Source organism: Symphodus melops, assembly GCF_947650265.1.
Source record: "Symphodus melops genome assembly, chromosome: 1".
Classification (NCBI taxonomy): Eukaryota; Metazoa; Chordata; class Actinopteri; order Labriformes; family Labridae; genus Symphodus; species Symphodus melops.
The window spans coordinates 28,936,696-28,952,189 of record NC_136691.1 but is presented as its reverse complement, the minus strand read 5'-3'; the positions used below and the strand labels follow the sequence as shown (position 1 = coordinate 28,952,189).

The 15,494-nt window shown below is 42.7% G+C and overlaps 1 protein-coding gene across 1 annotated transcript; it reads right to left on the bottom strand.

The window, feature by feature from the left end:
* Window positions 1–5,745: 5,745 nt before the first annotated feature.
* vamp5 (vesicle-associated membrane protein 5) lies at window positions 5,746–11,931 on the bottom strand. The gene is made up of 3 exons (XM_079351978.1): window positions 11,469–11,931; window positions 7,139–7,282; window positions 5,746–6,481 (listed from the first exon to the last, which is right to left on the bottom strand). Exons 1-3 carry the CDS (start codon window positions 11,469–11,471, stop codon window positions 6,323–6,325), a joined length of 306 nt encoding a protein of 101 aa, XP_079208104.1. The 5' UTR covers window positions 11,472–11,931; the 3' UTR covers window positions 5,746–6,322.
* Window positions 11,932–15,494: the final 3,563 nt, after the last annotated feature.

Genomic DNA, 15,494 nt, shown 5'->3' with positions numbered 1-15,494 from the left:
GTTCAACACCAACAGTTCAACTTAAAATCCAACAGGAGAAAAACAGGAGTGATGAGGAAATGAAATCACAGGAAAGTAGAACATAAAGAAACGGTAAATACACTCAAACGCAGGTGGGACGCACGAGACTCAAGTTATAACAAATGAGGCCAATCAGAAAGGGGGGCGGTAACTCAAGGCATCATACACAGGGGGTAAGACCTACACAAATAAAACAGGAAATCATAACTAAGCAACAAAAACAAGGAATAACCAAACTACAGGATCTTTTCCCACATAAAAGCAATTACTGAACAATTCCATGAGAACTGTGAAAATACCACCATATATCACCATTAATTAAACTGGTCTGTCTGCTCAACTGGTGAGCTAGCACAGCACTGTTCGGCCTGCTACAGACTAACATGTTCGTGTTAAAACATTGTTGTTGCCTTGCAAACTAATAGGCTCGTATTATTTGAGTGATTTATTCCAAGATATAGAATGAGAAAATAATTCACCTCTTGAACTTCTTTGTTGTATATATTTTCACAAAAGGAGTAAAATATGCATTTCTAAGTTATTTTTCATTTGATATGTTTTGGAAGGAATCTCATGACCCCCCCCTCTCAGGGACCCCATGGGGTCCTGAAGCCACTTTAGGAACCACTGGGTTAGCCAACCAGTCAATGGTGGATGCTCTAAACGCCACGGACAAGCCCATCATTTGAAGAGACAAACACAAAACAACATTTGGCTCCTCTGAAACCATGCACAGTTTTTAAAAGGACTCACTGGAGCTTTGACTCTCCGTCAGCCTGCTAACAATGCTGTATCTAGGACTGTTTTCATTTTCTTCGATTAGAGACGAGTAATAGGCCGCTGGAGCGTGATGTAGAGCTTTCATATATTTATTTTGGCTGTTTTGCCAAACCAAACCAGATTCTTTTGTTTTGGTGGAGCGCCACGTTCTTTCAAACGAGGGAATCAAAAATGCGTACACTTAACCCCAAGTCGCTCACACTGCTTCATATGAGTCTGTATGAATGAATAAATGTAACAACTGACTGATGCATCATAAACGGTTCTTCCTATTATTTAATTTAGTTCAATTCAATTCAAAAAACTTTATTGGTCCTCGGGGGGGCAATTCAAGGGTGCACAGAGCAGCAGATACTATAAAACTATATATAGTGCAACTATACTTATTACATATCAAATGTTTGAGGAGTGAGGTGAGCCTGCTGCTCAGGCTCCTGTTTGTCTGTGAGAGTGTGTGTGTGTGTGTGTGTGCATGTGTGTGTGTGTGTGTGTGTGCATGAGTGTGTGTGTGTGTGTGTGTGTGTGTGTGTGTGCATGAGTGTGTGTGTGTGTGTGCATGAGTGTGTGTGTGCATGAGTGTGTGTGTGTGTGTGTGCATGAATGTGTGTGTGTGTGTGCATGACACATGTGTGTGTGTGTGCGTGCATGAGTGTGTGTGTGTGTGTGCATGAGTGTGTGTGTGTGTGTGTGCATGAATGTGTGTGTGTGCATGAATGTGTGTGTGTGTGTGTGTGTGTGTGTGTGTGTGTGTGCGTGCATGAATGTGTGTGCATGAGTGTGTGTATGTGTGTGTGTGCATGAATGTGTGTGTGTGTGTGTGTGTGCATGAATGTGTGTGCATGAATGTGTGTGTGTGTGTGTGTGTGTGTGTGTGCACATGAGTGTGTGTGTGTGTCTGGCCAGCTACAGCGTTCTTCTGCAGAGAGAGAAAAAGGAGATGAAGTGTATTTTACATGTGACACAATGTAATATGAACAATTATGTGAATTGTAACTGTGCTGCTGTAACATGTGAACTATTGTTAAAACAACTATAGAGTTTGATTTAACATCAAAGACAATGAAGGGGTTTATTAGGGGTCATTCCTTAAAACTGTGAAAGACAAACAGTTTGGTGTTTAAATAAAAACAGACCCTTCGGATACACTGGGGGAGATAAGAAGTCACCCCATGATGACCTGTAACCTTTGAACCACAGGGGGTGCAGGACTGTAGGAGATGCACACCTGAATGATCAAAGCCTAAATAAAGTCATAAATGTTCTGCTGTTTCTTTGACCAATACTGTATAAATACTAGTGTCTTTCTTTGTTCATGAGGATCACCATTCGACTTGTGACTCTCCCAGGTATCATGGCTAACCTGGACTGATGCTGTTTCTTGTCTTTGTAAATATATTTATTATATTACAAGCAAGTCAGTGTCAGCGGATATTTCTTCATCATCTGCACATCATCATCAAAGGAGGAGAAACTACAGAGACCAATCAGCTGAGGGATATTACCAGTGTCAATTAACTCTGGCACTGATCCACCGAGCCTCTCCGCCACATCGCTCCCCTTCTCATATTGATTCAGCAACAGCATCATATTCATGTTCCAGTCTGTGAATTCACATTTCGGTGTTGCGGAAGCGCGATACCACAGGAGCTCCACATATGTTATATCTCCTCTCGACCAGCAGGAGGCAGAGGAGGGCAAAGAAATAAAATGTATAAAACTTACTGTACATGACAGTTTAGTTCAGCAGAAGAACCCAGTGTTTAAATCCTGTCGGGGAGAGATTCACAAACTGTCAAAGACAAACGCTCTCTAGCTTCATCTAATCAATCAATAAATCAATCTTCATTTGTAAAGCGCCAATTCATCTCAAGACACTTTACGAAGAGCAGGAAAAACGCCTTACTCTTTGTTGTATAACACCAACGTTGATGAAGATAACAATGGCCATGACAGTCAACAGAAAATATTTCAACACTTCCCCCCGGCCCAAGCCCGTTCTCCGCCCGAACCGCGAGGAAGGACATTTTATCAGACATTTGGCCAATCTGGGAATAAATTCCGTACCAATAGATTTCTTCACAAACGTGTTCATAAAGGTGTTTTATGACACATCTAAAAAAACATACAAATCCAACTCCTGTAGGAAAATCTGTGAGTGTCTCAAAGTCAGGGTACCTGAAATAGTACCTTATTGGTATTAAACACTTACTGATGAAGATTTGAAAATGTTAACCTGTGTTTTTGGTAGCTTGTGAGGGGTCAAACTAGAGGTTCTTTAGGACTCTTAATCCATTGCAAACATTTATTTTGCAGAAAATCCATTCTTTGCTGCCACGCCCACTTTTACATGTACATTTACAGAAGCTTTATATGTTGATTTTGATATCTTGAATACTAGTTAAGAACTATACTGCACCACATTGCTAAATGTCTTAGGGGTCCAGGTCTGAGTCTTCACCACAATCTACTGTTCTTAAAGTGGGGATTAAGACCCCCTGGGGGCTTGTGAGACACTGAGGGGGGGGGTCACGAGACGCTTTCCGTCACCAAATACAAAAGTTGAATGATCTAAGATTTCATATTTACCCATTATGGTGAAAAAAATCTAAATATAACATGAATCAACCAGAGGAGGTTTGTGACCCTCGAGAAAGCAGCGCACGTCTCTTTAAATGCAACGACCCCCCCAGTAGATCACTTTTCTGTAGCAAGAACAAAAATGGCGGCAGTGTGCAAAAGTTTTGCTCTGTAGGCTTGAGTCCATGAGTGGAGATACCAGGGGAAGGGAAGGGGTGGGATTTTTTCTTTCCAGAATCCCACTGTGACATCACAAGGAGAGAAAATTTGAAACAGAGCCTTTTTCTCTGTGTTGTAAGACTTCTGCCGACCACAAACAAAGGGTTGGATGCGTTTATTTCACATGTTAGGATCTGTAGACACTGTTTAAAAAACATTAAGGCAATCAGAATTGCATAAAGCTGCAGTTCCTCAAGTGTCCACTGGAGGCTCACTCCAAACATTCCTTGCTTAGTTTATTAGTTTAGTTGTCAGGAACCATGTACAAAAATAACATTAATCTCATAGAGAGATGTTGAATGTCCACTCAGTCCTTCAGTTTACACACAGAGATCACTCATAATAAGGACTTTGGGGGTCCCTGGTCTCAGTTATTTTGGGGGTCCAAAACTGGAATGTATGCTTCGTACCAGATAACAGACGTTTGCATCTGCAGTCCCCGGGCAGGTCAACACAGAATACACACACAGTACAATAAAACATAGAAATCCACATCATATCACAATGCACATATGCTAAGACTAACATTTAAAATAATGTTTGCATTGTTAAAGTTAAAATACTGAATATTGAGAGGAACACATGCAGGAGAATACAATCAGTGAGAGCATGATTTATAATACATTTATTAATTTGTTGTGAGAACAGATGGAAGTCAGTCTGTACTTTCTGGTCCATTCTTTGATGGCTTTCTATGAGAAAGAGGACTGACTAAAAGCAGATCCTCTCTTGGGGACTCTACACTCCCCCCTAGTGGTGGACCTTGTAGTCCTGATGGTCCTGAAAGGGATTAAAGTAAAAAAAAAATGTTTTGACTGAAAAAAAATTCGGCATGCCCAACCCACATGGTGTGCATTATATAGTGCTTTAACAGTAGCCCACTACATCCAAAGTGCTTTCCTGGCTCAAGCGGCTGCCACATAGGCACCTGCACACAGCGATAAATCAGAATGACTATTAGAGATCTTTCAGCTCACAGAACCAATTGCCTAAACTTCAAACTTCAATGACAGAAACAAAAACCTTTTCAGGTTGGTCAGAACGGATCAATTCACTGTCAACAAGCACCATTGTTTTCTCCTACTAATTTAAGTTGGTCTCAAAGCAGTAAAACAGCAGCCTTGTGTGTAGCATCTGCAGCATGGCGTGCTAACACTTTCTTGCCATTGCCACCATAAGAGATTTTTTTTTTAATGGCAAATCACGCACATACACACACCTGACAGAGTCGTCTTTTTGCACCATGTGCGAAACGGCTTTCCATCCTCCCCCGCTTCGTCTAACCAAGCCCATCTCCATCTGTTTTTTATCGTCCAGTGTCAACACCCTCTTTAGCAAACACCACCTCCGTGCTGTCATTAGGATCAGTCAAGTCAGCTGGGAAAGTTTTACGAACTACACATGCTGTCTACTGCTGCACATTCAACTGCTTAGCCTGCTAGGCTACTGCAGAACGACAAAATGTCCACATGAAAAGCAGGACATTTTTTAACTAACCATACAAACTGATCTTTATCCATGGCCCAATCATATCAGGTCTGTATCCACACAGCTGTTGCCTTTGAGTTAGGCCTACCACAGATAGGAGTTACTGCCGGATATCACGATGTAAACAACTAAACGCTTGACGTTCAGCGCGCCGTTCTCACAGGGGCGGACTCTGTTTCTGATTGGTTGTTAAAGAGGAAAGGAGCTCCATTGGTTTGTTCAGCCGTAGACTGTATGACAGCTGATAGAGGGCGCTAGAAACGCACGGAGACCAGGCTCGTGGATTCACACTGCAAACGAATGCTTACGACGCGCCGCGCTTTAGGAATGCTTACGAATTTCGGCAGCCTGTACATTCACACCAGTCTATGCAATGTTTTTTTTCCGTCTCATGATTTTAATTTGACGGAATTCCATCATGTAGATGCAAAACTTTAATCCCTGAGTCCTGAAGTTTCATATATCACACATTGCCTGGAAACAAGCTGCACATTGACAAATAAAAGCAACGAGAGGCGATCTTCTGAATGTTGTTTCAGGCCCGTCTGTGAGAAGCTGGTCTTACAATAACGGATAATAGATAGTTTAAAATATTCCCGCCTACGTGTGGAGTAGACCTTGAAGATGACAAGTTCAGACATGAACAAATCAAGAGACTCGTTTCCACTGCTTCATAAACAATTTAATGATGCAGACAGTTTATTTGATATGAGGCAGAGCGATTGGATGAGACATCAGTTAATGCTTCTAATTTGAAACTTCATCAGGCTGCAAATATTTACATGAGAGATTAAGTGAAAATGTTTTCTCCTCCATGGTCTTCAGACAGTTCACGCTCTTCTTGAGTGGTGACCTTGTTTCAAACCATGAAGAAGTAAAGGAGCAGCAGCCCGAAGATGTTTGGTGGAAATATTCAGATTCTTTAATTGATGGGGGATACGCGAAGCATCTCTTGCTTGGCTCTTAACTTGAGGATGATGGGTGTCTCTTTCTAACCTCCTCAAACAAAGACATGATTATTACAAAGCAGCCGATCAATCAATGGTACCATATCAACTGAACACGAACACCAAGCAGGAATGGGATGACAGCCCCCACTAAACAGCAACAAACAAAACAAGTTCTTCACATCGTGAGGAGTTCAGGTGAGTCCCACAGTCTGTACAGCTTCTCTGCTGGACCCCGTCTCTTCTTCCACATCGTGTCCCTCCGTCCCCATGTCTTTGTCTCGATCGCCTTACTGTCCGCCTGTGCCATCAACGATGGCAAAGATTATAAGTCCAACAATGATGAGTGCAGCTACCACTCCGACACCGATGAACACCAGTTTCATCTTCTTGTTCTCCCATCGTTTCTTTTGCTTCACCTGATTCGCCGTCTTCTCAAAACCTTTGCTCTGAAAGAGAAGCACACGTGGAGAAAAGTTAAAGTCAGAGTCTCATGATTATCCTCTTCACATCACAATGACTTGGTTGTTCCCTCATTCTGATAAAATCCGGACCGAGTGCAGCTTCAGGTCTTTAAATGGCTCCAAAGTGTCGATGTGTTATCCTCCTCTGAGTGCTGAGCGATACTCCAGAGCTGCAGAAACGTACAAACTATGTGTTGACAAAGTGAATCAAACTGTTCGTGTTCTACTTCCCTGAGATGTTGACCACAGTGTGATGTAACACAGCAGGCCAACGGGGCTATGTGGGAATAGCTTGACCTTCTTTTTGACCCGCGGACGCACATTTACCTCGTGGCATGTCCTGGACTCGCTCTGTGGTACCCAGGGAGACCAGCCTACTTCATTCATCTTAGCAAACAATAGGAAATACCTCTGTAAAAATAGCCCCATCAAACACAATCAGGATGTAAATTGTACATTTGTTTTCCTCTCCAGCTCCTCCTAAGGTGTATTTTTAGACCTCAATGTGACATTTCCTATTTGTGCGCCTGCAGAGAGGGAGTCTGTACACGATAAACTCCAGTCATTCCCCCGACCTTCACAAAGTCCACACAGAAACTAAAGTTCTGTGTTGTCTTTCTTCCACCTCAACATCTTTCTTACCTTTTCCAGCAGCTCGTCAGCTCTGTCCTCCAGGTCGTTCAGTTTGTCACCTCTCTCATCGGCCTTGTTCAGGTTGTCCAGCATGATGACCTTCACCTCCTCCACGTCGTCCTGGGCCCGCTGCAGACGGCTCTTTCCATTTTCCTGCCCAATCAACACATGCAGCAGGATTTCAGAGGCTGGTGAGACAGGAGCTGGATCAACCCGGTCATTTAGTCAAATCACAACTTCATAAACAGAGTGAAAGGCACAGTATGTATATTCTGCTCCCACGGGGCTCTCAATCAAAACCACAACAAACTATGAGGTTGAAGCCGGGAATCATGGGAGTGATCGTAGTGAAAACGATCGGGTGAAACCGACCTGAGGGAGAGAATATGTTTACAGACGAGTATCCAAATATAACTAACGTGACGTTTTTATCACAGCAGCACATTCAGAAACAGTATGTCACCTTTCATGCAGCGGCCATCTTTCCAAAATGTCAGCAACATGCTCACCTCAAATCTAGTTGGTCCGTGAATGACTTTAAGGTCACATATTATGACGTGTCTCTAGTCTGCCCCCCCCCCATGATGAAAAAAGTCCATCCTCTCTGTCTTCTGCCTGGTCCTCTTTTTAGAAAATGTGTGCTGAAACAGGCCGTTTGGAGATGTTCCCTTTATGACATCACAAAGGGCAGTAGCCCCTCCCCCAGGTGGGTGACACTCCCACAGCTAGGTGTTTGTTCTGCCCTCTGAGTCTGCCTTCTCACCGTAAACAATAGGACATGGAGCCAGAAAGCAGCGAGTACACCCGAGCCCTTCCAGAGAGGGGGCGTGGTCAGACACAGCTCATTTACATATTTAAAGCTACAGACACAGAAACGGCCTGTTCTGAGCAGGGCTGAAATAGAGGGGTTTATAGACATGATCAAATACTGGATCAGAGTGGATATGCAAATAAGAAACATAATAAAAGCAGATAAACGAAAGGCTTCAGTACAGAGACATAAAGATGTTATCTTTCAAGGAAGTAAAAAGAGGAAGAACAGGCTATCCCAGTTTAGCAGAGAGTGTGGTGGCAGCAGACGTGGAAAAACAAAGCACTCAGTGGAGGGGGCAGAAGGAAGACAACACTAGATCCAGGCTGATAAGAAGCCAGGAGCAGGACATGCAGAGAGCAGGAATACAATTTGTATTCTGAGTAATGAGAGGAAACCCCTGTCTCAGATGTCGACAAGAACAGGAAACCAACAGACAGAGCAAAACAACTCTTTAGAGAACAGAGGGTCTCCTGAAAGTCTACTGTTAGTTTGACTTCCACAATAAGTCAGGATTCAAACGCTCCGTTTCCACCAAGCGCTCCGGTATGGATCAGTACGGTTTGGTTCAGTTAAGCCTGATCCTCTTTGAGTTTCCACAACCCTAGTTGGTCTGCGGATGTAAGCTGGATGCCGATAGCCACGTCAGCTACATAATAGCGTAGCATTACAACAGCGTGTATCCCGCTAATAAATTCAACAAGGGATAAAAACACGACACAGTAAACAAAACCAACGATGGAAGACATCCAGCAACATATCTACTTTGTCATTGGCACGTGGCTCTCTGTTAGAAAAGGGAGGAGAAATACAGCTTAGCAAAATGTATATAAACACGCCGGGGTTGTGTTTGACGCTGTCGCACGGATGGTGACAATTCTTTCAACCAATCAACGGACTGCAGTGTTAGCTTCACCTTTTAGAGTCTGATCGATATTCTTTGCCCCCCAACAGAAGGGAGCCAAAAAGTAGGACGGTACGGATCGGTAATTTGGGGATCTTTCCCGGCTTTAGTCGATGGAAACGCCACAAAATGTGCGCCGTACCGAAAAGAAGAAAACTGAAGCGCTTGGTGTAAATGGGTCTATGGACTTCAAATCATGAAGAGGGGAGAAAGTGAACAATGAATGACCCAGTTACCCAGTTTAAAAAAAAGAGTTTGTGTTAGTCAGCTGGCAACGTCTTTTCACAGGAACTGCTGCCCATTCCAGTACCCCTCCTCGCGTCCTTCCTTCCTCCTCTCACTCCCTCCTTCCCTTTCCTCCCTCCTGTCTGCATTCATGTCGGCCTACCTGGCACTATTCGGGGAAGCCACACCTTCCTGCACTGTGTTATAGCTTTTACATTTCATTAAACTTCAAAAACAACCTAGACCTTTGTGTTGCTTGTAATTTAAACTTTTTTTCTGGATGAAAATAAAAAGATAAAGACGTTCACTTGTGCTTGTGGAGAGTGGTCTGAAAACCTGCCACCTTTTCCACGACTCCATGAATGGACCAGGGAATAGAGTTCATGTTTTACACTTGTCTCGGACTTCTTCTGTTTGTAGAATCAGCCTGGCTCCGCTCTGCCAGAACCCCCCTTTCCTAACTGTATCCCCAGTGTCCCATGTGTTGCTGCTACAGCTCCCACAACTCTGTGCTAGCTTTCATCTCTCGTCTGTTTCATTTCTTTAACTGCTCTTTTGGCTCTCATTATTTTTATCAGAGCCCCAACTATTAATTGGCCAGCCAATATAATCGGCTATTAGCATCTCCAGTGACCATCGGTAGATTTTATTGCATTATTACTCGATTTATTCACCATTTCATTTGATTATCATTTTATTACATAAGCAGTTCTATGTCACCAGCAGAGGGCGCTATAAGGATCACAACAAGCATCATCACTGTGCAGAGTTTTGAGCGGTGATGCTCCAGCAGTAGAGCTCAATGTGTGCTTTAACTTGGTCCGCTGCTACTGTACATCAGCTAATACAGAGTATCTGCTGTTTTTCCTCCCCCGTATCAATATCGGCCCCAAATATCTGGTATCGGTCGAGCCTCAATTATTGCACATAACTGGCTCTTTGTTTTAAACTCTCCAGTGCCATCCTTCTATGTAGAGGCCTTTTCTTTTTCATGTTAGCAAGGCCGACAAGAGAGAGATTCCAATGTTTTTGTTAACAATGAAAATGAACCCTTGCATAATTATTGCAAACAAGCAATCTGTTTAACCATTTAATAACCTGAAATAAATAAAGAAAGCTTGTACAAAATAATTAACCACGTTACAAGCTTGATTCTGAGAAAAACATTTTAAAAAAATAGATAAAGGACAATAATTTCAAAGTATTTCATGTTCTTTTATTTAAGGGTTGTGATTCTGGTCGACAAAGCCTTACTACTTTTTAATAATAACAAAAATAGAACACAATAGTCATTACGTATTAACAGATTATTTTTTAAGGGGTCAAAATACAAAAAGTTCCTGACAACATTTTTAAAATATTAAATTTTAACAATGTTGGCCCACAAGAAAAAAGAGGTTTGGACACCACTGTTTGAGAGAAACTTTGATTCTTCCTCGTCTTCTTTTCTCAACATGTAGAAATAAAGAAATAAAAACTGTCAACAGGTAGAAATAAAGAGTGTCAACATGTAGAAATAAAGAGTGTCAACATGTAGAAATAAAGAGTGTCAACATGTAGAAATAAAGAGTGTCAACAGGTAGACATAAAGAGTGTCAACAGGTAGAAATAAAGAGTGTCAACATGTAGAAATAAAGAGTGTCAACAGGTAGACATAAAGAGTGTCAACAGGTAGAAATAAAGAGTGTCAACATGTAGAAATAAAGAGTGTCAACATGTAGAAATAAAGAGTGTCAACAGGTAGAAATAAAGAGTGTCAACAGGTAGAAATAAAGAGTGTCAACATGTAGAAATAAAGAGTGTCAACAGGTAGAAATAAAGAGTGTCAACATGTAGAAATAAAGAGTGTCAACAGGTAGACATAAAGAGTGTCAACAGGTAGAAATAAAGAGTGTCAACATGTAGAAATAAAGAGTGTCAACATGTAGAAATAAAGAGTGTCAACATGTAGAAATAAAGAGTGTCAACAGGTAGAAATAAAGAGTGTCAACATGTAGAAATAAAGAGTGTCAACATGTAGAAATAAAGAGTGTCAACATGTAGAAATAAAGAGTGTCAACATGTAGAAATAAAGAGTGTCAACAGGTAGAAATAAAGAGTGTCAACATGTAGAAATAAAGAGTGTCAACATGTAGAAATAAAGAGTGTCAACAGGTAGAAATAAAGAGTGTCAACAGGTAGAAATAAAGAGTGTCAACATGTAGAAATAAAGAGTGTCAACAGGTAGAAAGGGAGACGTCACAGGTGACACTCAGTGTCCTCTTTGCCAACTTTGACCTTACAGGTATGAGCTCGTTTCTCAGCAGCGAGCACAAACTTTCCTCTCTCTTCTCGTGGAAAGTGTTCAGCGTTATGAAAGTCATGTTGAACATATTATCTGGAGTTATTTATGGACTTACCATGTTTGTGGCGTCTCCTGTCTAGTTGAAGCCGTCACCGGTACGAATGCATTTAAAGTGCGCCTCCGGAAAGCTCCAGAAACAGGAAACACAACGAACCAGCTGCTAAGTGTTTAACTTTTCTTTTTAATGTTCCACCTTTCTCCAGTTGTGTACTTTGCTTGTTGCTCAGCTCTCTCCTGTTGCTTTCACTTCTCTGCCGTCGGTCTCACTGGGGCACTTGGACGGGCTGTGGTGCGTTCACGGTAATCCCGGAAATTTACAATCACCATCGTTGCTTATGTAGCCCAAGGCAACTCGGTAAAGTCCCGGACTTCCTGGCTCCTTGTTGACAGGTCATTACTGAACTTCATGTGTTGGATTCCTATTCACTTATAGTCTATGTTACATACGGGATACCGAAAAAATATATATAGGCTACCAGCCGCTAGCCGAGATGAGGTTTATGATGTTAAAAGATAAGGGTTTTTATTTCCGACACCAACACCTCATGGACTACAAGAAAATCTGAAATAGCGGAAGTGATGTGCTGAACGTGATTTTCACCAGCTTACATGGTGATGGTCCACATCAGGGGACAACTGTACAAGGGGGACGAGGGGGTTATTTTTATGTAAATAGTTTAATCTTAAATCATCTTAAATTATTTATATTCAGGGGGGCTGGATAGGAGTCTTTGGGGAGCTGGTGGCTGTGGCTCAGTGGTGAGGTTTGGGGTTCGATCATAGTGCCTATCCCATGTCTGATGTGTCCCTTTTAATACCAACGATGAAATGTGTTCCAACATGGTTTCATGTCCAGACAGGTCTGCAGCTTAGTTTGCAGGACTAAGAAACAACAACAGATGGAGAGAGGAAGTAGCAGGAAATCCTAAGTAAAGAATTATCTGCACTGAACGTTAAAATGTTCCTTAAAGTAGATTTCCAGAGTGCGTATAGTTTCTCTCTGAAGAAGCAGTGCCCAACACAAGTAAAATGCTAGTGTGTGAAGAAAATGGTGAATGGACTTGAGCTTGTACATTTCTTTTCTATTCTTCTGGCTCCTCAAAGCTCTTTCACACCTACGGTGATGGCAGAGGCTGCTGCGTGTAGAGTCCATCAGAAGTAAGCTGTGTGCAGAACGCTGTGTTCTGTTGCCTTCTTAGTCGCCTTCTAAGGAAACACCCATCAGGGCATCCATCATCAGAGCTGTGCAATATTTAAAAGAAGGTCACTGCTGGCCCACCCTGATGATGATGTCATATGATATTCCCCCCGGGACCTAAGGTTTGTTTGTGCTGCATCAAATGGACATTTACTGATATTATTGCACTTCAACTAAGTTGAGTTCAACAACGTAGTCCTTCTCTTAAAACATCTCAGCCCTTCTGTTTGTTTTGTTTGCCATCACTTTGTGATGACACTACTCGTGCTGCTGTCTAAAGTTACTTCATTCTGTATGAGAAGGGGAACACACTCAGGATTGACAGCTACGATCGGTCAAACTGTTTAGAAAGTGAAATATCAGAAAGAGGAAGTTTGGTACTTCTCACATTTCTTCCTCAAAGGTTATTGTTGCTTCTTTGTGGGTATTTCTCACAAAACTTGAACCACCTTTGTTTCATAACTCAGAGTATTTCTTTACATCTACACCCACAGCTGGAGCTCTGTAAATATCAATTATGAGCTCCACCAGCTAATCTCTCTAAAGCATCCGTCAAACTCTCACTCGGCTCTCTGCTCATTTGTCTTTGTGCAGATTTTATATTTATCAGACGATTATTCTTTATTTATTTACAGATGATCTTAATCCCATTAAAATAAAGCAGAGCAGCACATTGTCCCTAAACGCCACACAGAACAGAGCCCTGAACACATATCTCTCTAAATATAGAGCTATGGGAACATGGAAGGAAAACTATGGGATGGAGATTACCAGATGTGCCCTGGGAGGATGCTGAGGGAGGAGGCCTTCCAACACAAGAGCCCCACGTACTTGGAAGTAGGAGCTGTGCTGAGCAACGTGGCTGGACAGAAAGGGTCCGGGCGAGTAGAGGTGGGTGAAAGCAGATGGGGCACAGAGGGAGTGTTTTCTGCAGCTCATCAGCAGGGCTGAGTTGTGGTGGAGAGGCTCTGGGGAGCAATGCCAGAGTGAACTGGCACAGGTGCTATCTGTGCTCCTTATTCTCTCTGCAGAAGAATGCTGGAGCTGGCAAGACACACACACACACACACACACACACACACACACACACTCTGATCTCTGGGAACACCGGGAAAATTAAAGGAAGAATTGTTGCTGTAGCATCCGTTGTGCTGAAACAGAACCCAGTGACAGTGAATGGTTACACTCATCCATTCATACGCCGCCTACGAAGAGGGGAGAACCACTTGGGGTTAAGTGTCCTCTCGCCCAAGAATACTATGGACATGTAGCTGCGGGAGCTGGGGATCAAACCTCAGACCTTCTGCTTGAGAAACGGCCACGTGATCCACAGCCATCCCAAACAGAGACGAAACATACGCCAGAATCGTCGTACTACAGCATCGTCCTCATCATGAAGTGGACATAATGTCACTTACAGCATGGACATTTCTCTGACGGACGCAGCACATGAGACAGTGACAGCGCAGAGCTGCTGGAGTCAGAGACGGCCAACAAAAGGCTTCCTCTGTGGAAAGCAGCACAAGCACAAAGGCCACATTCAGAATGCTGAGCGCCCTCCCTCCACATCATTGTCCAACACTCATCCATTGACGGCAGACTCACATCCACATGACTACAGATGAGTCCAGGCTCATTTCCCAGCAGTAACAAGCAGGCTTTAGTACATTCTCTATGTTTGAGCTCGCGTGTTTGAACCTGTTGTACTAAAAACGAATGAGGCTCTTTATCAAGGGGATAAAAATGTATTATAGTCACGACTTGTTGACAAAACAACACGTTCCCTCCTTTGGGATCGTCGAGGTCGACCATTGTTGGGTCAACAGTAAGGTGACTGTGTGCGGTCTGCCGCTTTCTTTGCCTCGCTTGGAGGTCTTTAACGGATTAATTGGTCAGGAAGGTTTCAATGTTTTGGTCTTTTAAAATAAATTAAAAGGACGGTTTTTATTTGTTCTGTTAAATTTGTTGCCTTTACATGGGGCAGCTGCGGCTCAGTGGTAGTCGGTCGTCCCTCTTTTGGGGGGTTCGATCCCCAGCTCCTGCAGCCACATGTCCGATGTGTCCCTGGGCGAGACATTTAACCCTGAGTTGCTCTTGCTGCTTTGTTGGCAGCAGAATTTGTATGAATGGGCTTAGTCAAAGGAGGAATGTGTGACATGTTACACATAAATAAATCATAACTCCAGTGTGTAGGAGACAGTGTGTGGAGACAGTCATAAATCCTGACTGTCTCCAGTGAGGGAGAAGCTGGAGTCCTGCTGGCTGTGTTGTTGTCAGAGCTGTGTTTACATGGACGGACGGCCGGCTCCTCCCCTTGTGTATAAAAGCTGTTTGAGTCAAGAAGAAGAAGAACATACTCACTGATTATTTGGATAAATAGTTTTTAGATCATTCTGTGTTAAATTTATGATCAATGTGAAGCTACCAGCTAGCTAAAGTGCGCTAACATTAGCATGCTAACACAACAATGCAGGACACAGAAGATTCCAGCTAAGGACAGTTTGAACTTGACTCATTGGTGAGGTAGTGAGGAGAGAGGGGTTGGAGGTGTGTTGCTGGAGGAGAGCACTGGTGCTTAAGGGCGACATCAACTGGGTCAAAACGTCGCACATTCACACTTCATTTGATATTGATGGACCCTGCACAGCAGCCTCTACATCAGTGTGAATGTGTAAGTGTGACCTGAGGTGTGAATGAGCTTTGAGGAGTCAAAAGACTGGAAAAGAAATATACAAAAGTTCATTTACATTGTTGATGAAAGTGTAATGAGATCAGAATCAGAATCTTTACTGCCAAGTATTTTTACACAAACAAGGAATTTCACTTTGTGTTTTGGTGCCAGTAATTAGCAAAGGGTTCAAGATGAGAACGTAAGATTATATA

Coding starts and splice junctions, on each gene's coding strand:
- vamp5 (XM_079351978.1), bottom strand. Junction 6,482..7,138: donor CTGACGAGCTGCTGGAAAAG/GTAAGAAAGATG, acceptor CTTCTCTTTCAG/AGCAAAGGTTTTGAGAAGAC.